This window comes from Canis lupus, chromosome 22 (genome assembly GCF_048164855.1).
Source record: "Canis lupus baileyi chromosome 22, mCanLup2.hap1, whole genome shotgun sequence".
Lineage (NCBI taxonomy): Eukaryota > Metazoa > Chordata > Mammalia > Carnivora > Canidae > Canis > Canis lupus.
In genome coordinates, this window is record NC_132859.1 from 25,426,814 (window position 1) to 25,450,230 (window position 23,417).

The window sequence follows — 23,417 nt, forward strand, 5'->3', positions numbered from 1 at the left end:
AGATAGGAGTCAGGGTGCACATGGGATGGTGGGCAAGAGAGCTCCTGCCCAGCCCTCATGACCAAGCCATGTTCTAAAAGGCCACCTTTGGTGACTTTTTGGCCAAACCTCATCAGACACCAGCCACTGCTGCTACCTTACCTGAGGGTTCCATAGAGACTGTTCTCATTCTCATTTGGGGTGAAAGGCTTGGAGCAGTTGAGTCCAGGCCTCTGGGGCTTTTCCCCTTGAACCCAATGGAGGGATCTGGGTGGAAAGAGTTGGCAACCTTGTTCTTAACACAGAATCTTAGAGAATTACTCCCTTCCTAAGACCTGAAAGATTTCCTTCCAGTGCTGTCCATCAGATCATAATGTAGTGATACAAATGTTCTATGGCAGTCCAATATGGCAGCCACTAGCCATATGTGGCTATTGAGTTCTTAAAATCTGGTGTGACTGAATCATTGGATTTTCAATTTTGTTTAATTTTAATTAATTTTAAGTAGCAACATGTGGCAGAGGGCCACCATTTTAGCAATTTATACTTTGTAAGCCCAAGTGCTAATCCTGAGACAATGTGCCATCCATTATACCCATATTTATAAGTGTCCCCTAAGGCTTCTAGAGATAAGTAACCACAGTGAGCCAGTGGGAAAGCCCTGGGCTCTATGCAATCCTGTACTCCCATGTCCAAATGTCTATACTGAGTTGTCTCCATGAAGCCATCAACCAATCAGCTCAGACCTGCCAACTCTCTGGCGGGTGTCTGTTAGGAATCCTCCGTACGTTGGAGACAGGGTAGTACATAAAGTCACACAGATACAATGGGGTGCTGGTTAAGCCTACAGTGCTTGTTGTGGGATGACTACAGGTTTGTAGTTCTCCCAGCGTGGTTTGATGTGTTTGGGGGGTGGGCATTGTGGATACCTCCTGGTAAAAGAGAGCAGACATGAGGCAACAGAACGGCAGGCTTGGTGTCTATTTGCCAGCCCTGCTGAGGGCCTAGGTCCCAGGAACAGGGCTGGAAGGGAATGCTTTGGAAGACAGGACTCTGAGAGACTTAGGAGGTGTGAGGGGCCAGCGATCCACTCTGGAGCCAAGGGAGAAGCAAGACCTGGGGGGAGGAACAGCCTTCCCATTTCTCCTACAATGTTATACAACTCTAGTTTGGTGAAGATTAAGGGGAATTTGGTGCTGTTTTGCACTTCACAGGCCCAGTGGCCCTTCAGCTGGCTTGGGAGACATCAACGTGGAGATTGAGACACTAGAATACTGAGCAACACGAACACCCACTGGAGAGTCCCAGATATAACCAGAGGGATCCTTGAAGAGGATACTAAATTCCTGGGGTTCCTGGGGTTTTCCTGGAGGGGCCACGAACCAGCAAAATTAAATATTAATGCTGGTGTGATCTCAATTGCACCCACGGGCCCAGGGGTTAGTAGCTGTTCCAGGGAATTCTGGTTATACAGATGCTTGGATTCTTGGAAATGCCCTCCACCCTCCACTGGACTTCCTCCAGACCCACTTTCCAGAAGACTAATGTCATGGTAGCCACTGGGGATGGGAGCTGCTCAGCCAGGGGCAACAGCTAAATATAGAGACTGCTCATCTCCAGGGGCTCAGGACAAAGCTGGTCCTTGTCTGTCTCAGCTTGGCCTCAGGGGCACTCAGGCACTCTGGGAGGGCACATGGTGATTATGTGTTTATGGCCTGTCTCCCCTAGGTGGGCAGGGACCATGTGTTGTGTTATCTATCACCATACCTCAGTGTTTAGAAAGTACAGGAACATAAGGAGCACTAAGAAAGTATCTGGGAAGGAAAAAAGAGGAGGCAGTCAGAGAGGGAGGCAGGGGTGTCATAATAGCATGTGAGGTGATCCCTACCCAGGGAGATAGGTCTCGCACGTCAGGTAGCCGAAGTCAGAGCCATCACAGTCCTCCACGCCCTTGTGCTGGTGGCCATCTCCACAGTAGGCCCGGTGACAGCCTGAGGGACACAAGGAAGTATAGTCCTGAGAGGGGACTCAGAGTGGGACAAACTTCCTTCAGCCTGTAAGGGCTGTGTGGCCTGAAGGATCCACCCAGAGCACACACCCTCTTGAATGGACTTCCATAAAGCTTCAGATGTATCCAGGGACTGCCCCTCAGAACCCCAAACCCCACACCAGAGAATAAAGAGACCCAGGCTTCAGCCCACTTGGGCTCTCTGAGCCTCAATATCCCTATCTTAAGCCTTGGGCACAGATACCATCTCCTCTTCACAGGATACACTGTGGGTTCCTGCAAAGTGAGATTCTGGTGACTGAGCACTGGGCACATGTGATGGCCGAGGTGGCTCTTGTCTGTGTACAGAGAACTTCCAGGGTGGGTGACCCCAAGTCCCTGGGGAGCCAGATGATCTTCAATGGGGTCTCTTGTTCTCACACAAGGGAAGGGTGTTGGAGTGTGAGCCCCACCCTCATTTTACAGGGCTTTGAGACCCCCTCAGTTCCTTCCTGCTGTGTGATCTCCTATTTGACGGTGTTTGTACCAGGGACAGAAGGGACTCCAGGCAAAGCTGGCATGCCAGTGATCACCATCCCAGAAAGCGGGATGGAAATACCCTGAGAGGGAGCCAGCTGCTTCTCTGTCCCTGCATCCATCTCAGTGCATAACTTCCTCACTATGCTGTGCCATCAGCCTTCCCTTGAGCAAGGAATGAGACTTTCCATTTACACATCCCCAGCTCTAGCCGGGGCCTGGCTCCTCACAGCAGGGGCTTGAAAATAATTCAGTGAAGGGATGTTGATCCCTTATGATACCCTGACATCCAGCGCACATCAGCTCACAGAATCTCTGAAGACCTGAGCAGTTAGTACTGTCGTACCCATTTTTTGGTTGAGGAAAGTGAGACCCGGAGCTGTGAATTGCCTTCCATCTCCCAGCTCACTGAGTAGCCCCCTCTCTGAGCATTCAAACTCTGTTCTGTTTGACTCTAAATCCCCTGCCTTCTTCCTCACCTCCTGCTTTTGCTGCATGACTGAAAGAAGAAAAGCAAACCCTCCAGTGCTGTGCTTCCTGCCTGTCCATCCTGCCGCCTCCCATCAGCCTGAAGGCAGCTTCCCCTAAAGAGGGCTTTGCCACTAGGGCTTTATCTGGTAACAAAGTCCTGAATCAAATTCTTGGCTTCTCCCTTTTGTCTTTCACTCTGCATCACCTTTTATCTTTTGATAAAGAATGTGGACTGGAATGTGGGTTTTGGCAAGACTAGGATTCAGGAAAAGGGAGGGACAGGTGGCTTTTCTGGGAGCAAGATCCTTGACACCAATCCCCACTGACCTGCTTGGGGAGTTGAAGTCAACATGTGGCCTGAATGGGAGGGCTGTCCCCACAGCAGCCCAGGTGTGCCCCTCTGGCTCCAATCGTCCAGGGGCTTGCCCTAAGCCTCCCCCCCCCCCCATGGCAGTTTGAGCTTCAGGCCCTCCTGGCTGGGCCCCACTCACTGATGCAGTCGTCATCCACATTGTTGTTCCCATCATCACACTCCTCCCCGGGCTGCAGGACCCCGTCCCCACAGGAGCCACGGTGGTCTGCAGTGTAGTCCACAGGGTAGAAAGGGGTTACCTGGCCAAAGAAACACATGACAATTACTAGGGATGGCATGTGGGCAGCTGCAGGGAGGGCAGGTCATTGACACTGGGGCTAGAGGCTCTGGGTCTGTGGGGGCTACCTTCTGGCAGGGGAAAGACACACCTCTCCTGCTGCCCAGGGCTCTGCCGCTGACAGGAAAGCTGGCCTAGATCAAGATGGCAGCCTGGCAATATGGGATAGGAAGACCATCTGGAACCCTGGCTCAAAGAGGAGGTTCCATCTGGGGAGCAGGGGCACAGAGAACTGCTCAGAAGCAAAGCAGCGGAGGACGCCCAGTCCTTCCATGGGAACAGATTGCAGAAAGGCTCTGTGCCAGGCCCAATTGTTGGCCCCTCTTTCCTCTAATGCTATGTCCTTTTCCAGGGTGGGGTATGTCATGAGTGCCAGCCTCAGGGTACCTGGATTGGGAGCCAGCCAAGGCTGTCCTTGAAGTACAGAGATCTCTGGTCTTTGCGGAAGGCAATGGCGTTTTGGGTGTTCAGTCTCTCAAGCTCCTCCTGATTGTTGACTACAAAAATCTGCCAGAGAACATACTGATGAGGATCCTAGAAAAACACTTCTATAGGGAACAGGGGAAAAGCTGGAGGAGGAAGCAGAAGCTCTATCCCTCGGCTGGTTGACAGCGGCAGGACGGGTCTGCTTAATTACACTCTGTCATCCCTCCTGAAGTAGGGAGGAAGGCCTTGATTCCCACATCTTCTCATCCACTTCCTACTGAGTTTGCATTAAGATGAAGCGTGAGTTCAAATTTTTAAACATTTAAGGGGGCACCTGGATGGCTCAGCAGTTGAGCGTCTGCCTTCAGCTCAGGTTGTGATCCTGGCGTCCTGAGATGGAGTCCTGCATCAGGCTCCCCGCGGGGAGCCTGCTTCTCCCTCTGCCTATGTCTCTGCCTATCTCTGTGTCTCTCATGAATAAATAAACTCTTAAAAAAATTTCTTTTAAACGTTTAAAATGTTCCTAAGACTTAAAGAGGTGATATCATCTAATCAAGTAATTCAACATCTGGAAATGATTCTTGACAAAACTGTTATAGCCAGAGGTGTTCATTATGGTTTTATTTACATTAGTGAAAAGCTTGGGAGAGCCCTGTAAATATCCGACAGTACGGCACTGGTTAAATAAATCACAGCACCGCCGCATGTTGGATGGCTGATTTTGCGTGCATTTAATGATGAATTGATGTCCAGGGTTACTGGGAAATAATCCAAGGGAGGGTGGGCAGTAGTGAGTGGGTATAAAGAGGAAACAGGATTAGCCAGGAGTGGATAAATATTGAATTTGGGTGAAGGGTACATAGAAGTTTATTACACTATTTGTTCCACTTTTGTATTTACTTGACTTTTTAAATAATTTTTTGTTCTTAAAGACAAAGAAAATACTCCAAAGTGTACCTGCAACCAAATGGACAGTTTGGTTTCCTACTTTTAATTTTCCAATCTCCTATAATGTGTACCAAGTAGAATGGGGAAATCAGTTTTATTAAACGGCTTTTACAAAGCTCTGAGAGGATCAGGTGAGAGGTCCTGATGGATAACCAGCCCCGAGTGCTCCTAGGAGCCTTACCACAGGAACGTGTGGGGAACTGGCCCCAAACATGGATTCCCTGTAAGAAGGGTTATTCACATTCGTAGGGGTTCCACAAAGACAGCTTCCTGGAGGCCCGGGAAATCCTCTGTCCCCTTTGGGTCCCATCACAAGTTGTCCTAGGAAGCAACAGATTGCTTGAGTGAAGAAAGGGAAAACCAAATAGCTCAAGGGAGACATGAGCAACCTTCACAACAGAAAGAAGGTCAAAGTCCACGGTATTTTAGGGGGAGAGGTTCAAAGGGACTCTTGTTCCAACATGTGGAGGAGGTGTTTTCTGTGGGCCCCTTAACTATGCTGGGTGTCGCAGCACCTTCCCCAACCCTCTCTCTCTTCCCTTTCTCTATACTTAGAAACAGATAGGCATTCTACCTCCCAGACTACCTTGCATGCAAGGTCTGCAGTGGGAGAAGGGTAGGCATCTGGGAAAGTCTATCCTGATTCAGGAAAAACATTGCTGGTAAGAGACATGGCTTCCTCCTTCCTATCTAGAAGACAGAGAAGATGTCCGGTGCTGCAGCAGCCACACTGCAACCATGAAGTAATAGGTATGAGAAGAGAAGCCAACATGTAGGAAAGACCAGGGCCTCTTAGGACATGGGACCCTAACAGTGACCCTTAGATGCTGAACCAAAGCCAGCCACTGTCCACCTCTATATTTCCTTATATAAGAAAATCCCCTTTTTGTTTAGACTATGATTAACAGAGACGTCTTGCTGATAAACACATTGCTGACCGATAACCTTTATTATTTTTTTTATTCATTTTATTTTCCTTTTATATATAAGATCTTTATAAAGGAATTTCTGAAGGTGGGTTTCTTTTATTTCTTCTGGAAGAAAATGGAATGTTTGAAAATGCTCCATCTACTCATTCTCCCCTGATACTGAGAAGAGTGAACTGAACACACATGATTAGGAAACCTACTCCCTGCAGTGTGGGTGGCCTGCTAGGGTAGCAGTTTTCACCTTGACTTTTAAAGGCCCTGATGATGCCCAGGCCACACTCCAGACTGATTCCATCAAGAATGCTGAGAATAGAAACCAGGCATTTTTGCTTTTAAAAGCTCTCAAGCTGATTCCAATGTAAACCGAGGTTGAAAACTGCCGCAGTCTTTGCACAAGCCATTCCCCTACTAGACTGTTTTCCCTTCACCCTCCAGGCCTCCCTCTCCAGGTACCTCCTAGCTTGCTCTTGACCTGGGTTCAAGTATCACTTCCTCAGGGAAGGCTTTTGAATGCTCACACTCAAGGCATGTTCATGCTGGATACAATTTCATGGTTCCCCATGCCTTTTCTTCATGGCACTTCTGTTTATGATTTTTGTATCTTGTGAGATTATCTGATCAAGGTCAGTCTCCCCCAGTACAATGTAAGATCCACAAAGCTGGTATCTGTTTTCATTTCCCATGGTTGGACACACAGTAGGGGCATGATACATGCTTGATGATTAAAGATGGATTTGAATCTGAATGAATGAATGAATGAATGAATGAATAAGTGAATGTAGACTAACTGGTCCTCAGAAAATGCTAAAAAAATCATATTTGGGGGACACCTGGGTGGCTCAGCAGTTGAGCATATACCTTCGGCTCAAGGTGTGGTCCTGGAGTCCCAGGATCGAGTCCCACATCGGGCTCCCTGCATGGAGCCTGCTTCTCCCTCTGCCTGGATCTCTGCCTCTCTCTCTGTGTGTCTCTCATGAATAAATTTTTAAAATCTTTTAAAAAATTGTATTTGGGTTGGCTGGAAAGAGCTAGGGCAAGAGCCATCCGACAGGAAGAAAGGAAAGAGAGGAAAACCAGAGACAGAGAAAGGAAGTATGCCTCTTTCTGGGAAAGTAAGGGGAGTCTGGAAACCAGACAGTCATTGCTTTCAGGCTGTGTAACTTCCAGGGAAGCCAGCAACTGGGGACATGGTTGGCAGACCCCAGAAGGGCAGAAAATAAAATGACCCCAGGGGAGAAGGTCTGGTCAAGGAAGCAGCTTCAGCTAGAGGAGACCTCAATGGGAATACCCTCCCTGCAACCCTGAGCATTTCTGAGCTGATGAACAGATATGTCCAAGATCAGAATAATGTCAGCAAGAGGGGAAGGGAGGCTTGCCAACATTGTATACCAGGTTGTGGTACTCTGAATAAGAAACCATGCTGCAGGAAGAACTCTAGTCTTGTGTTCTGATATTTTCAACACAGCCCAAAAAGACAGAAACTCCATCAGCCCAGGAATATTCTGGGTAATCATGACACTGGGGAGCTGAAGTGGGAATTTCTATAACCGAGGATGTGAGAGTGGCACTGGAGCAGGCTCTGTGACCCCAACAACTCTTCCAGAACCGTGGCCCAGAGAGATTCAGGAGTTTGTCCCATTATCCAGCTAGTAAGTGGTGACACTGAAATGTGAATTCATGTTCACTTAATACTATGCCATTCCAAAGACAAATGTCCAGGAATATTGATGCCTGTAGGAAGCTGGCAATTCCTAGGTACCACAGTGACTCACTTAAACCCTGTCTGGGTACTGGAAGGACTCAGACAAATGTGAAATTTGGTTATTGCAGATTATGTGCTAGAGGCACTTTGCCTTTATTCTCTCCCTGGCTTCCCAGCACCTCTTTCTCTATAACTTGGGTACTAAAGAGCTCCCACCCTCTCCACCTGCCCCAGCACCATCCTGCCCCGTAGCACTGGGCACCAGAACCAGAGATGGCCTCCTGACAGGATGAGGCAGGGAGCCTGCTTCCTGCCACCACTGCAGTTTCCCTGCAGCTTCCTTTCAGCTGTCAGAGGGCATCTGTCACCCTGCCTGCTGGTTTCCTGCCAGGAGGCACTGAAGGGCATGGCAAGTTGAACTTCCCCACCTTGGCCTCTTAGAAGCTGCTCTAGTGGGCCTGGCTGATTCATCATCCCTTGTAGCCAGAGGCCGTGGCTCTCTATCACTGCCCAGAGAGCCTCCTGTCACCTCTGGTTGCACACTACTGGCCTGAGATGGGAAATCTGGGAGAAGGTGGAGGCACCCCACAGAATAGCCTCCACATCACCCCCAGCTCCCACTCTGCCTCTGCAGAGGCTGCATGGCTGAATGGGAAGGTCTCGGGACCAGGAGCCACAGACTGATTCTAGGCCATGTGACGCGGGCAGTCAGCTCTGCAATCTTGGGGAAGTCCCTGTCCTCTGAACCTCAAATCTATTTTCTATAAAGAGGGTCAGATAAGACCAGGGGTGTTTAGCCTATGATCTACAGAGCCCAAGGACGTCCCAAGATGGATCTGAAGGTCTGTCTTGGGTAAAGATAGACACATTTTTCTCCTGAGTGGGCTTGGGACTTTTATCAGCCTCCAAAGGTGGTCTCAGGAATCAATCTGGGGGCCTGCTCCCATTCTTGACAGTAACCCAATTGGCCCTAGGCCTAGGGAGGTTCTCTTTTAAATTCATCCTTCTTTCCCAAAAATGTTCCTATGGAACAGGATTATTGCCCCATTTTCTTGAGCCCCTTCCATCTGAGAGGATCCCCAGAAAGGAAGTGACTCAAAAGAAGGCACAGGAAGGGGACATGAGTCAGAAGCGGACTGCATCCTCCTTGACTGCTGTGCCATAACCCAGGGGGGACAGACTGAGAACCAAAATGGCCTGTGTCTGTGAATGCCTGCAGGACCCGGCCCTGCCCATCTCACCTGCCAGGTGAACATGGGGATGCAAAGCTGACTCAGCCACAGACGCTGCCTCAAGGACTTACCATTTAGAAGGAAGATGAGGGACGCCTGGGTGGCTCAGAGGTTTAGCGCCTGCCTTTGGCTCAGGGCGTGATCCTGGAGTCCAAGGATCAAGTCCCACATCGGGCTCCCTGCATGGAGCCTGCTTCTCCCTCTGCCTGTGTCTCTGCCTCTCTCTCTCTCTCTCTCTCTCTGTCTCTCATGAATAAATAAATAAAATCTTAAAAAAAAATGGAAGATGAAACACAGCTGCAGAAAACAGTTACCAGTGAAAGGCCATAGCAGAGAGGCAATATGTGACTTGGACATGGGGGAAGGAGGTATGTCCTGGTAGGGCCTTGCTGAGGAGAGGGCTTTGATGCAAGGAGATGGTTTTGCTGGGTGGATGGGAGGATGACAGGGATGCTATTTCAGAGATCCGCTCCAGCTCAACAGAGAGCAGAATCAGCAGGAGGGTAAAGGGCGGTGAGGCTGGGATCTGTCAGAGGATGGAGGGGTGGGCCGAGGTGTGCATACTAGGCTAAATGAGAAGGAGCCTGAAGAGCAAGCAGAGAAAACAGGACTACACTGGCCAGTTATGCATACCAGACCGAGGAGGAAGAGGACCACAAGGGACCCTTGAACAACACGGGTTTGAACTGTGCAGGTCTACTTCTATGCAGATTTTTCACAGCATGTCCCCTGAATGCATTTTCTCTTCCTTATGATTTTCCTAGTAACATTCTTTCCTCCAGCTTACTTTCTTGTAAGAATACAGTATATGACACACATAACATACAAAGTATGTGTTAATCAACTGTTATCGGTAAGGCTTCCAGTCAACAGCAGGCTATTAGTAGTTAAGTTTTGGGGGAGTCCGAAGTTATATGTCGATTTTTGGCTGACTGAGATCAGCACCCCTAACCTCCACATTGTTCAAGGGTCAATCGTAGTTGGAAGGACCCCCCATAAGGATGTGTCCAGTCAATTTACGGAAACAGATTATGGGGCAAGGACACATGAGCCAGGTTGGAGCTCCAGTCTAGTTCCCCTAACAGAATAGAAATAGGCATTATAAGATACCTTACGGTTATACTAACTGGTGTTTGTTCTCCCACTATTTTTTCCTCTCCCAATTTCAAGAAGGTAGCAGGACTTTGTGCTTTCTTGCTCTTGCTGAAACAGGTACTATGTGAAGACTTTTGCCTTTCTGCCCTCTGTTCACAGAAGAGAAAAGCTCCTAGAAATGGTGGCAGTGTATGAGAAGTGTGAGAGGCCAGGGGGCTGGAGGTCGGAAGAGGGGAGATCACCCCAGACATGGAGAGACAGGGATTTCCTGTGTCCTGGAGAAGAGGCAAGGTCTCGGAAGGAATGGCTGTGGGGCACTTCTTGGGAGATTGAGCTATAGGGCCCAGGCGTGAAAACGTTCTGATACCCAAGCGTGGCATGAAGATGGTAGTCACCAGGCACCCTTGGACCATGTGGCCTCAGACAGTAGACATTTCGGAGGTGAAGAGGGCAGATCAAAGGCTGGAGGAAACTCCCCTGATGTTTTTCTGCCATAACCTCCAATATCTTCACCCAACACTTTTTTGGCAGCTGGAGGAGTGGAGAGAACCCCAATAATGCCTGAGATTGAATTTTCCTGGCAACCTGGCAGGTTAGAATCTCAGAGTCAGCTTTAATTTGGTTTAAAGGATCTAAGGGTGGCTCAGTTGGTTTAGTGTGTCTGCCTTCGGCTCAGATCATGATCTCAGGGTCCTGGGATTGAGCCCCACATCAGGCTCCCTGCTCAGAAGGCAGTCTGCTTCTCCTCCTCTCTCTCTGCCTCTCCTCCCACCACTCATGTTCTCTCTCTCTCTCTCAAATAAATAAATAAAATCTTAAAAAAAAAATAAAGGATCTAACATATTATAACATTTCTCAACCATCCCATGAATATATTCCCATAAACACATGGAATAAAAATGCAATGTAGAATTTTAAAATGTCTTCATTTTCTTTTAAAAAGATGATAATAAAAATTGCTTGGATTCCTTTTGTATAACTGAGGACAAAGGACCCTATATAGTAAATAGTCTTTTCAGAGATGCTGTGTTTATACAGAGAATGTGCTATGAAATGTTGGTTGCATTTGGAGCTGATGAGGCAACAAACTAAATAAAGGGTTTATTTAGCTCATCAAATTAAACAAGGTAAAGAAGGTAGCAGTGTTTCTATGCCTCCTTCAATGGTAGGCTTTGATTTCTTTGTATGTTCAGTGCAAACCAACAAGGACTCCTTGGTAACACCACATAAGATAGAAAACTCTGCCATGACTTCCAGGTTTGAGAGAACTGCTTGGAGTCATGAAGAGTTCTTCTAGAAAAAGGTGTTAGTTGATGAAATATGTGCCTGTTATTATTTTTCACTTGAAGTATAAATGACATCACCAATGTGATCATGTTTCCCTTTGTTTTCTCCTCTATTTGTTCTCTAAAATCCTACAACAGGGCAGCCCCAGTGGCGCAGTGGTTTAACGCTGCCTGCAGCCCAGGGCCTGATCCTGGAGGCCCGGGATCAAGTCCCACATCAGGCTCCCTGCATGGAGCCTGCTTCTCCCTCTGCTTGTGTCTCTGCCTCTCTCTCTCTCTCTCTCTCTCTCTCTCTCTCTCTCTGTCTCTCAAGAATAAATAAATAAAATCTTTAAAAAATAAATAAAATCATACAACAGAGTCAGGATGGTGTTTACCTCTCTTGTGTTAAAGTTGAATGAGCCAAACCGTGGAGAAATTATAAATATACTCAAGTGCCTCGAGTAGTTTCTAACTCAGAACACAAGGCAGAGCTCTGCAGGCATCTCCTGTGCCCTCTCCGGGGAGGCTGGCCAGGAGGGCGGCACTGTAGATCATATGAAGCAGTGTAGCTCTTACCTGCAGATGGGGGCCCCGGGGGGCCTGGTGGGCCTGGACGGCCAGGTTGACCAGAAGGCCCAGGCTTGCCTGGTGGGCCCATTACTCCACTATCTCCCTTCTGCCCCTGACAGAGAGAAAGGCAGAGCCTGTTACGATAACATGACATGGCAAATTTCCTTCCCCATTTATGTCTAAATCAGGGGTCACTTTGCACTTTGGAGCAGGAGCCCAGGGCAGGATGAACCTGAGGCCTTGACCACCAAACTCCTAAAAGGCTCAGGGCAGGGGTGCCTGGCTGGCTCAGCTGGTGGAGCATACAACTCTTGATCTCAGGGTTGTGAGAGCCTACTTAAAAAAAAAAAAAAAAAAAAAAAAAGCTCAGGGCAAGTGACATTTGAGATTGTGATGGTTACAAGTTCATAGACATTACTTCTTGCTCTGTCCTGGAAACATGGCACAGGACTCCTGAAAGCAACCAAACCAACCCACTCCCCTCACCAGACAGAGGAGGAAACAGAGGCTCATGCAAGGCATGAGAGGAAAGCAGAGACTCATGCAAGGCATCTAGTGTTGAGGCAACAAGCCTAGGACACAGGCCTCTGCCCACTCATCAAAACCATCTCTATTTTACCACAAGCGCTGTTTCCATCGAATGGTCCCATTGCTCTCAGGATTCAGTCTCAGAGCAATTTCAGCCTACAGAGTCCTGCATGGCTGGCCTTCCTAGTCTTGTTCCAGCCTTCTGTTTTTGGTATTCAAGAACACTGTACCTTTTACGTTCCTCCTCCTCGCCCAAGCTCCCTCTCCACTCCTCTGCCTGGTAAGGTCCCTCCCAGCCTTTAGCTCCCAGGTAAAGTGTCACCGCAGCACAGCCTTCCCGGACCCTGCCAGACCAAGGCAGTTCTTGTCACAGGCTCTCACAACTTGGCTCCTTTCCCTCCCAGCATTACCCAGATCAGAAACACCATTATTAATGTGTGGTCTTTCTGTCAGTGTCTCTCCATGAGACATAGGCTCCCTGTGGGCTGGAATTTGTCTTGTTCACCTCCCTTCCCCAGATTAAATGAGGGAGGAGGATGATGCTGGGGGCAAAAAGAGGAAGTAGTTCTGTTGAGCTGGAAGTCAAGAGACATGGGCTTTCACATTGCCATAAGACCCTGGGTCACTCAGGTCATTGGTGTGTGCCTCAGCTTTCTCATCTATAAAATGGGGGCCATCAAACACCTTCACAGCTTTATTGTGAGAGTAATAAAGATCTCAGAGGTAAAAAAGTGGTTTGCACAGAACCAAGAGCTGGGGGGGTCAAGCTGACTATCATAGCAACTAGTTTGGTTTCATCTTTTTCACATGGTTAGAAAAGGCCTGATGTCTTAAAGAGAGGCATACTTGGAGCTGTAGCCATTCCACACAGGCTATCCTCCTGGCTGCTTGTTCTGAGAGGGTCAAGAACAAGAACTTCCTCCTTAGGGCTGATCTTAGGAATGACTCCAGAAACCAATCGGTAGGTTCTTCCCCTAAACAATTGACTAACTGTCTGCTCTTATGCTAGGCCTGAACAGGACAGTGATTGATGCATGACACCTTTGACCTGGATCCCCTTTCTACACTTGTGCCTTGGCAGGCTTGCCCATGTAATGAAACATAATCTTCCCCAAGTCTGGGAAGCAGGCAGGCAGGGCACTCCTTTCCAATCACAACAGTGACACGTGATCTGCCACTTTGTCAACATGGCCCTGGAGTCTCTCTTGGCAATATCCAAGGGGTCCTTAAATTCTTTTTAATTTATTTATTTGTTTGTTTGTTTGTTTATTTGTTTGTTTATTTATTTATTTATTTATTTATTTATTTATTATTTCCTTACTTTTTAGGAGCTCTTAAATTCTTAATATGGGGCCTGTGAGGTCATAGTTTATTTCCAATTCCATCCTGATGGAGGGAGTTCTTAGGCCCTTGCCCAAGCTGAAGCTTGGTACCTAAGATAGGTGCCAGAACAGCAAAGGAGGTCACACCATCTTAATATAGCCACAGTGAAGGCTTCTTTTTCTAAAAGCACATCAGCTGACTGAGCACAGGAAATGCCACAGCTTGCAGGAGCTGGAAGCACTCCTTGATTCTGACACCAAACAATAATGGAATATTCTGTGTATATCAGTCATTTGTTTAGAATAAGCCTCTATGAGCAGGACTCAATGAGCAGTGCTTTCCAGGAAAGGTAGCATTCTTTATTCCTTTACTGCTACAAAGTTTGGTGATCCCTCTCAAGGAAGTTGTTCTGTCTCCTTAACTGAAGATTAGCATAACAGAGTCAAGAGTGGTTTTCCTGAGCCTGGTTGAAGGGGAGTGCCGAAGCATGAAGGTGATGAGAGATGTGTGGGGAAAGCAAGTCTCAGCTCTCGAAGTTCAAATGCTGCCTTGGAAGCTTGCGTAGCTGAGGGGGTCACGCTACTTCCCTGGCTCTCAGTTTCCTTGTGGCTAGACAGAGGGTAGTGGATGAAGTGGTTTCTAAAATCCTTCTAGCTCTGAAATTCTAATCTCCTGAAGTCCTTTCTGGATCTCTGATTCCAAGAGTTGGATTGACTTATAATAACCTCCAGAAATTCTTAGCACCACTGGCCCAACAACAGTTGATGTATAAGACTCTATGCTAGGAAACTGATTCATGATTAAAAAGAAAAGCAGTACCATGGTGGTCTCCCAAGGCTAACAGCTCAAGTATCTGCTGACTAGACAGGCAGGGAGGGTTCGGAGCTCACTCAGGTTGTTTATAACATCTTGTAGGAAGGATGAGCTCATTTCTCTGAGCAACTACACATGGTGCTAGGGTAGTTTTAAGATTGTTCCAACTGAATCATTTGCAACAGCGTCAGGAAATAGCCTTCTTGGCTCAAGCCCTCACCAGGAAAAGAGAAGCACTGTCCAAGAAAAGCACTAGAAGGACAAAAGCCAGCAAGCTTCTTGAACCCCAAGCATAAAACATTCTGCATGGAATCAGCAGTAGGGAAGAAAAAGATTTTACCTTTTTTTTTCTCCTTTTTCAGAGTCAAGTTTTTTAGGGAATTGTGGCATCACTGTGAAGTCATAGACATGCCAGCCATTGTAAACCTTTGAAAATTGAACTAGACTATTGTGACTTCAAAAGTTATAATGGAATTCATATTATCCAGGTTGGGGCCTGTGTCTTTCCTAAGTTCACTTGGAAAAGACCAGAATTGGCTTCATACTGTTACCATTGTTCAGAACCCTGGCTACACATTAGAATCATATGGTGAGCTTTAAGAAAAACCACTGTGCTGAAACCCCAGGTCAATTATATCAGACTCTCTGGGAAGTAAGGCCTATGCACTGGGGGTGATGAGAGACAAACTTGAAACTATAACCATTGCACCTGAAGCACAAAACCTGCATCTAATTGGCCCCCTAGCTCACTGTGATGGATGCTCAAGTTTGAGAACCACAGATGTAGCCTAAGGAAAGAATGAAAACATATGAATGGAAAAAGGTTTACACCCAAAGATGTTCATCTCTCTCAGCACTATTTGGTCAGGCCACTCTTGTCCAAGCAATCTGCTGCTTACTCATTTACAAAGTGTGATGCAGATACTTTAAAAATGCTTTAAAATGCTTAAAAATGCTTACTGAGGGGTGCCTGGGTGGCTCAGTTGGTTGAATGTCCAACTCTTGGTTTTGGCTTGGGTCATTGTCTCAGGGTCATGGGACAGAACCCTGTGTTGGGTTCCATGCTCAGTGGGGAGTCTGTTTGGGATTCTCTTCCTCTCCCTCTGCCCCTCTCCTGCTCGTGCTCATACTCTCTCTAAAATAAATACAACTTTTAAAAAACACTTAATGAATATGTGCAGTAATGAGCAAAAATGTGCATGCTGTGATTTTAAGTTACAGTTTTAGGATATGACAACTATCAATATATTTTATATTGGATATAAAAGACCCAAACAACTACAAAGTTCACAAAGAAATAACACTAGAAGGAAATACACCAAAATGGTTATGTCTGGGTGTTAGGTAGGCATTAGAACACTTCCCTTTTATTTTCTGAATTTTCCAAGTTTTTTGTGATGATCATATATTACATTTATAATGGAAAAAGAAGTAAAGAATCCACAAACTGACAACCAAAAATGTAAAGAAATGCCTGTCCATTAGAGAAAAAATGAGAAGTTTCTCTGAGGTACCCAACACAGCTCTAAAGTCAGTTAAAACAAATGTGCCTTCATCTTTCCCTCTCATATCACATGACTTTAAAAAAAAATTATTTATTTATCCATGAGAGACACAGAGAGAGAGAGGCAGAGATATAGGCAGAGGGAAAAGCAGGCTCCCTGTGGGGAGCCCAATGTGGGACTCGATCCTAGGACCCTGGGATCATGACCTGAGTCAAAGGCAAATGCTCAACCACTGAGCCACCCAGTCGTCCCCACATCACATGATTTAACACAAGAACCTGCTCAACAAGAGGAGTTCAGAATGAACAATTTTCCTTAGTCCTTAACAGTGTCCATAGAATCACTTACAAATCAGGGGCCCGAGTAGGGAAAAACCACCATATTATATTGTTAAGATGCAGAAGACCCTTCAATAGCAAGGAAATATTGGGGCTGTTCTCCAAAACTCCATTTGTGTCTGGGGCATTGAGGCAAAAAGCAAGTTTTCTTGATGAACAACCAGATCCGGCTTCTACTCCCAGTTGCTCTGGTTAAGATAGACCCATTCTTATGAATCAAAGATCCACTCTTGCTTCTGGCCTTCGACAAAGTTTGAATGGAGCATTCTATCCTACTTGTTTCAAACCTTGGTTAGCCTAGAGAAGCAGAAGCTTCTGAAAATGGTACTCTTTCTGCCTACCAGCCTAGAGGACACTGGGGACTATGCCTATGGAATCTCTCTGATTGGCTCCACCTATCTGTCTCTCTACACCACCCACCTACACCTACATCAGGAGGGTCTGACCTCAGGGGCGTGCTAAGCACTGAGATTCTTACCGGCTTGCCTCGTTTTCCTGGTCTTCCTCTGGGTCCCCTGTGTCCTGTTATCCCAGGCTCACCCTTTGGACCCATTTCACCCTGGAAAGAAGAAAGAAAAGCAAGAGAGGAATTAAGGCAGGTGGAGCAGGGTCATCTCTACAGGTCTATCCAATCATTTGTCATGAGAGCAGTGTACTTGATCATTCCAGACTTTTTCCAACTGGCCAGTCTGGGAGTTTGGGAAAGTGATGAGGTGATGTAAAAGGTAGATAGGTTTTTCAAGGAAGGGAAGAACAAGGTTACTCTGGGTGAGTTCCTGACTATCTGAAAGAGACAGCTGCTGGGCAGCACACATTTTGGTGTCCCAAATCACCATCCTAAATGGCCAAAGTAGGAGATTCCTGCATTTCAGTGACATATGTGACTGTGACACTGTAAGCTGCCAGGGAAAAATGCTTTCTCTCTTAGTTGAAATTTTGTGTTTTGAATTTATGCTCAAAACAAAACACATCTATGGGTTTCTGAATGATTGGACACAGTTTCGACAGCTATCATCTCTCAAAATTTTCTGTTCATGTAATGACCTTTATTTAGGGTTATACATTTCCCTACTCTTCTGTAAAAACTGGTTTGAGTTCCAGCTCACTTTCATTTGATTTAGATGAAAACTATGGTGGAAAATGTTCCAGACATATTCAAATGCTCAATATAATTATTGTAAAAGGCATGGGAAGCAATGTCAACAATACTCCTAATCGAAAAGCCCTACTTTGAACTATCAGAACCAAATGTACTAATTGCAGTACTATGGCCAACCTTTTGTAAAATCCATTTCTCCATCATAGTTTCTTTCCTTCCCTGTGTTCTTCTAGAACTCCAAGCCCACCTACTATCCCTTTGGGTCATGGACCCCAGAACATCATTCCTACCTCCAGTTATCCCTCTAGAACCCAGAATGCACCACCAACAAGCTAAGTTTAGCACGAGCAACCATGAGAGTTTCTATTAGTTGGAAGCCAGTGTCCACGAAGAGCTACCCCAGGCACTCAAAAGAACAATAAACATCAAGAAAGCTCTTCACATGAAGGTCAGAGGAAGTATAACACAGACAATTTCAGGAAACACTAATACAGAATAAGGATCAAGCATAGAACTCTGAAATTATCCAGCACTCAGCCAGTGTTAACAGATTTATCCCTACCCAAGCCATTAACATCTTCCACACCAAGAACTGTCCTTAAACCTGTGATTTCTTTCCAACCTGTCATGTCCTCTAGGACGTAGGCAGTGAGAGCGTGGGAGGATAACATGGACTTTCTATGGCTAGGAGGATGCTCATACAATTTTCCTTGGCTGTTTAGAAGGGGTCAAGGGGCATTTTATCTGGCTTGGAGAAAACTGCAGCATAAACAGTATAAGTGGTTTTTGGTTTTGTTTTTTGTTTCTTTTTTAAGATTGGCAGCAGGAAGTGTGGCTCCTTTCTTCATCAACTGGAAGCAGCCAGTATATTCTTGATCTAATTTCTAATAAAAATTATTATTATCATATCATCTTTGTCTTAAAACAGCTTGCCATGAAAGGAAAGAGAACTCTAAATGGCAAGTCTAGTAAATGGTGCAGAGTCCAGAGAAGCTGTCATACTTAATTCCACGGTAATATATTATTCTTTGATGTTCACTGTTGTACTGAATGCACCTAACCTAAATATTTTTAAATCAAATTGTTTTGTTCTCTTTTAATGTTTCCTTTAACTTGCTTATGTAATTATTCATTTTTAACCCAACATTCCACCTAGGAAATAGCAGGAACAGAGTTTTTGACAGCTGAAGGTAGTAATAAATAATAATAAATTACTGTCAGATGATTGAAATTATTTAAATATGCTCTCCTAACTGAAGGTCAGATAAAAATTGTTTATTCAAGTTTGGAAAAGAAAACTTTAAGATAAACTCAGAACACAATTAGGATTCTAAGCAAGCATGCATTTTGCATGTTCAAAGAATACTATGCTGTGATGCTGTAAGGCTAGGGAAAAATGACAACCTCCCAGGTCAGTGGCTTTCAGCATAAAGAACACAATGTTCGACAGAATTGTTCTCAATTCTGTTGTAAATTAACTGAATGAACTCCATTTTTACGTAGCCTTGTTCCCAGCAAGATATCCATAAAATCCCACTAAATATTTAACTGTTTAAATAAATATTTAACTGTCAAATAAAAAATGTTTGTTGTCACCCAGCTGAAATAATGCTGCATACCTCTGGCAGTACATGTGCCGCCCTCGAAGGTCTGAGTTAAGTGTCATTAGCAATGGTATTAGGCCAAAGATGCCTGTGCCTCACCCTGGGCTCTTGACCATTGCAGCTCAAATCTGATCCCTCTGTTTTGATGCCTTCTGCTCCTGAACATTACCTGTGGCCCTCTAAGAGGTAGGAAATGCAAAGAAAGGCCTCTCCACCCAAATGGGGTGTCCTTTCCCTTCCACTGAACTAGAAGGAGGTCTCAGACCATGCTGGAACCCTCTCATCAATGTGCATAGCAACCTGCTCCTCTTCTAGACCAGAACCTTCCACAGCAAAACCCACTTTCTCTGCTCAATGGACAGGAAGGCAGAGCTATTTGTGTAGTGCTTAGGTCTAATGTGTTACTGAGGCCTACTTTATTACTATTTCTAAGTACTTACTTTCTGCCCCAGCATTCCAGGAAATCCTGGGAAGCCCTGTAAAGAGAGCAACACACAGTGACTATCTCTGAGATAGGTCCTGAGAGGGCTATGGAAGAGGGTGGTTGGCTGTTTTCAAGAGAAGAGCCCTGTTGGTCAGTCAGCCAGTCAGCCCAACAGCTCACAGGGGGCTGCCACTTACATTGTAGTTTATCATTCCGTGCAAAGGCCATTACCTTTTCTCCTTTGGGACCCAAGTCACCCCTTTCACCTCTGGATCCCTAGGAGGAAATCACAGGAGAGAGTCAAAGAGTTAATACCCTGAGGGAAAATTGGAGCATTACAAAATGAAAGCTCCCTAGGCCAACACCTTCATTGTATAGACAAAGACTAGGCTCAGAGATTAGGGACTTGCCCAAGGAAGGAATGCTTTGTGATCTACCTTTTTTTTTTTTTAATTAAAAGATTTTATTTATTTATTCATGAGATTCAAGAAAGAGAGAGGCAGAGACATAAGCAAAGGGAGAAGTAGGCTCCATGTGGGGAACCCAATGAGGGATTCGATCCGGGAACTCCAGGATCACACCCTGAGCCAAAGGCAGACGCTCAACTACTCAGTCGCTCAGCCACCCAGGCATCCCTGTGATCTACCTATTGTTTGGGCCACAAAGACCCTTGTATTAATAAAAGACAACTCACAAAATTCTAGGTCCTGGATCCTCTCTCATTCTGTAGAAAAGTTGTCCCCAGGTTCTGGCTGGATTTTTTATTTGGTTTGTTTGTTTGTTTGTTTGTTTGTTTAAAGATTTTATTTATTTATTCATGATATACATAGAGAGAGAGAGGCAGAGACACAGGCAGAGGGAGAAGCAGGCTCCATGCCGGGAGCCCGACGCATGAGTCGATCCTGGGACTCCAGGATCACGCTCTGGGCCAAAGGCAGGTGCTAAACTGCTGAGCCACCCAGGGATCCCTGGTTTGGTTTTTGACAGATGAGAAGGCTGTGTGGTGGAAACTTGGTCTAAAGACACACATCAGCCATTTTCCTTTGGGAGCCCCCAGGCAAGCCGTGTTCCCTCTCCACAAGGCACAATCTTCAACTGCTCATCTGTTCCATGTGAGAGGCCTCTGCCTCCACTGGAGCTCCTCCCTAATCCATGTGCCCTGCCTCAGAGGACTCTTCACTGCTCTCTCAGCCCAATGACAAAGGACAGGGGAATATCTAGGAATGGTCACCATAGTCACTAATTTAAGAAAAGTTTGGGCCTGTCTTCTGCTCACCATTGATTCCAGAGCCAATAGCCCAGATCAGGTTCTGGGAAGCCATCAGAGACAAACACTAACCTTTTCCCCTCTGGATCCAGGGTAGCCCTAAAAGAAAGCAAAAGGTACATTTAGGATCAGCCCTATAGGACCTCTAGGTTTGGTGCAAGAGTGGAAGGAATCCCTGAATGTGATGGCGAGGTGTGTTCCCACCTTGTGCTCCAAGTTTTAGTGGGGGCTGTAACAGTAAACACAAAGATGTCCCCAAGGGTTATGTTTATACCAGGCCTAAATAGAACATTGCTTTTCTTACTCACAAAGGCCTGAATGAAGGTTTCCAACTACTTTGTCGTTCAGAAGCTTGACCCTCCCTGCCCAGGAGAATAGCAGGAATCTGTATGCCATGTGTCCCAGGCATGATGCCCCACAAGGCTGGTAAAGGCAAGTATTCCGGCACTGGGCTTTCCAATATCTCTGATGTTCCCCAAACCCAGATGGCAGTTTGTATCTTTGTGGACAGTAGCTGTTCCAGAATTAGAAGACCTGGGAATGTCCACCTGGACCAACACACTGACCTTGAAGCCCATTGGTCCTCTTGACCCTGGCAAGCCCATCACACCCAGGTCACCTTTTTCACCCTATGGGAATTAGAAGAAGAAGGAGGAAAGGACCTACAGTGACTTTTATAGAAAAACAGAACCAGGAGAATCAGGGGCAAGATTAGGATGAACCAGGGACATTGGAACTGGCTGATGAATCTGAGGATCCCCCCATGCTCCCTTGTTCATTCCCAGGAGTTCAAGGCTCCATAGTCCACACTTCATTATGATATTTAAGATTAAACATAAAATGAAATTGCCCAAGGCAGAGCAGAGCAGATCTCCAAACTAAATGTTAAGATGCTATAAATGCTCCATCTGTTACTGGAATGGGTTGTGGGAGGGTGGGGAGAGAGCATGGGGGCACTGGGGCCTCACAGGACTAAGTGTCAGCCCCCCACCCCCAATAAAAACTTTACCTGCTTTGTTCTTTGCATAGGTAGGGCCTTTCAGGCATTTCCATATACTCTGACCCTAGGTTTGCAGCCAAACAGAGTGAACATCAGCCCCTGGGTGTGTATTATTGAGACAGGGGGCTAAGACTCATGGGTGGGCTCTGGATGTTACCCCTCAGAATGGTTTGCAGTGGGAACTTTCAGCACTGTCTGTGCTAAAAATTCTATACCAGTGATAAAATGTAGAAATATAAGATACTCATACTTTAGAATGTTTTTAGAAGTCACATTAAAACAGGTGAAATTGACTTCAAGAGCATTTTATTTAATCTAATTATCATTTCAACATATAATCAATATAAAATTAATGAGATATTTTACATTCTGTTTTTCATAATATATATTTGAAACCTTTGTGTATTTTCTATTTAAATCACATCTCAAATCAGGCATTAAATTTCCATCCAAAATACTTGATCTGTATTTAGAGTTCATAAAATTTAGAGCTGAAAAAGCAGATTCACACATTCAAGTCACTCCAAACATGCTTAAAGATTTTCAATTAACTGAACTGAGTAAAGGTCTTTAAATTCAAACTTAAATAAAAAATTCAGTTCCTCAACTGAGGAAAATGTACCAGGCACATTTTAAGGAGGCACTATACAGTAGATTTTTAGAAAAATATCCTTGGGACTTTTCCTAAGAGGACTGGGAACAGTTTTCTATTCCCATAATAAATATAGCTGGTAAGTCAATCAGAGCACATAGAGACATTCACCTGCCCATCCCTAATTTCTGTAGGTCAAATCTGGACTCAATAGTCTCTGAACAAAGAAAGAAGAATATAAACAAAGGCATGGATGTAGGTGTGTCAGCTTTCCATAATCTGTCTGAGGAATGGGATTTCATCAGCATTTGGCAATCCCCGTCTAAATGTAGGATTCTAGTCTTTCCAGCTAGCCAGTGTCTACCCCCTCAACCACCATTCTCCTGCCAACAGCTTTTCAGACACAAGCCTTTCTTGAGGTCCTCTCAAAGAAACAAACAAACAAACAAACAAAAAACCGTATGCTAACTCTGAGGACAAAGGAGAACTAGGGCCCCTGTGAAAGAGGGAAGTAGCCCCTCATTTCCCCCCAGAACAGAAGTAGAGCTATTGAGTGGACCAAGGTCATGTAGTCCAACCGAAGGAGAAAGTATATGGGGACCTCTGGGCTTCTCTTCTTCTTCCTCTTAAGGAAATGAGTTTCACTATGTGCCAAAGGCCAGGGGGGCTGACATCTTCTCATGTTCTGATACCACACGAGTCCTGAGAGTGTCCCAAACTTACCCTGGGTCCTTCAGGGCCAACTGGCCCGGGCATGCCAGGAACACCCGGGGGACCAGGTCTACCCTTCAAAAATGAACAACAAAAGTCAGGATGACTGGGTTTGTTTCCCTCCTTCCAGAAAATAAGGTTTGTTTTGGGGGTTCAACAGGAACTGTGTAGTCCCTAAGCATGGCCTCTGGGTTACCCATCCCCACCCTCCAAAGACTGATGGCCTAGAAAGTTGGGTCACTTAGATATAAGTTAAAGTCCTTGATATCACATTATGTCAACATTTAAGTTCTTATTCTACTCAATAAATGGAAGTTGGTGGGGGGTGGGGAGTGGGTAGGAAGGCAGTGAAGGCATTCTAAACTTCTTGACTTTTTGCTCTTTATCACCTTCATCTACCCCGCCCCCCAATGTTCCTT

The 23,417-nt window shown here is 45.8% G+C and overlaps 1 protein-coding gene across 13 annotated transcripts in view; it reads right to left on the minus strand.

The window, feature by feature from the left end:
* The window catches only part of LOC140614043 (2-hydroxyacyl-CoA lyase 1), a 118,619-nt gene that overhangs the window by 7,438 nt on the left and 87,764 nt on the right, over positions 1–23,417 (minus strand). For 8 of the 13 annotated variants that reach the window (XR_012014938.1, XM_072792821.1, XM_072792822.1 and 5 more), the window contains 12 exons: positions 23,011–23,073; positions 21,262–21,324; positions 20,768–20,794; positions 19,660–19,704; positions 19,445–19,480; positions 16,780–16,860; positions 11,801–11,906; positions 5,180–5,319; positions 4,012–4,131; positions 3,466–3,586; positions 1,868–1,970; positions 142–246 (listed from right to left, as the gene is read on the minus strand). Coding sequence is in view for 10 of the 13 variants with exons in the window: in XM_072792821.1 (XP_072648922.1) it covers positions 142–246; positions 1,868–1,970; positions 3,466–3,586; positions 4,012–4,131; positions 5,180–5,319; positions 11,801–11,906; positions 16,780–16,860; positions 19,445–19,480; positions 19,660–19,704; positions 20,768–20,794; positions 21,262–21,324; positions 23,011–23,073 (1,010 nt within the window). In the remaining 3 variants the exon portion in view is untranslated. The remainder of the gene's footprint in view (positions 1–141; positions 247–1,867; positions 1,971–3,465; positions 3,587–4,011; positions 4,132–5,179; positions 5,320–11,800; positions 11,907–16,779; positions 16,861–19,444; positions 19,481–19,659; positions 19,705–20,767; positions 20,795–21,261; positions 21,325–23,010; positions 23,074–23,417) is intronic. The other 5 variants (XM_072792816.1, XM_072792825.1, XM_072792826.1 and 2 more) reach the window with 3 other exon arrangements.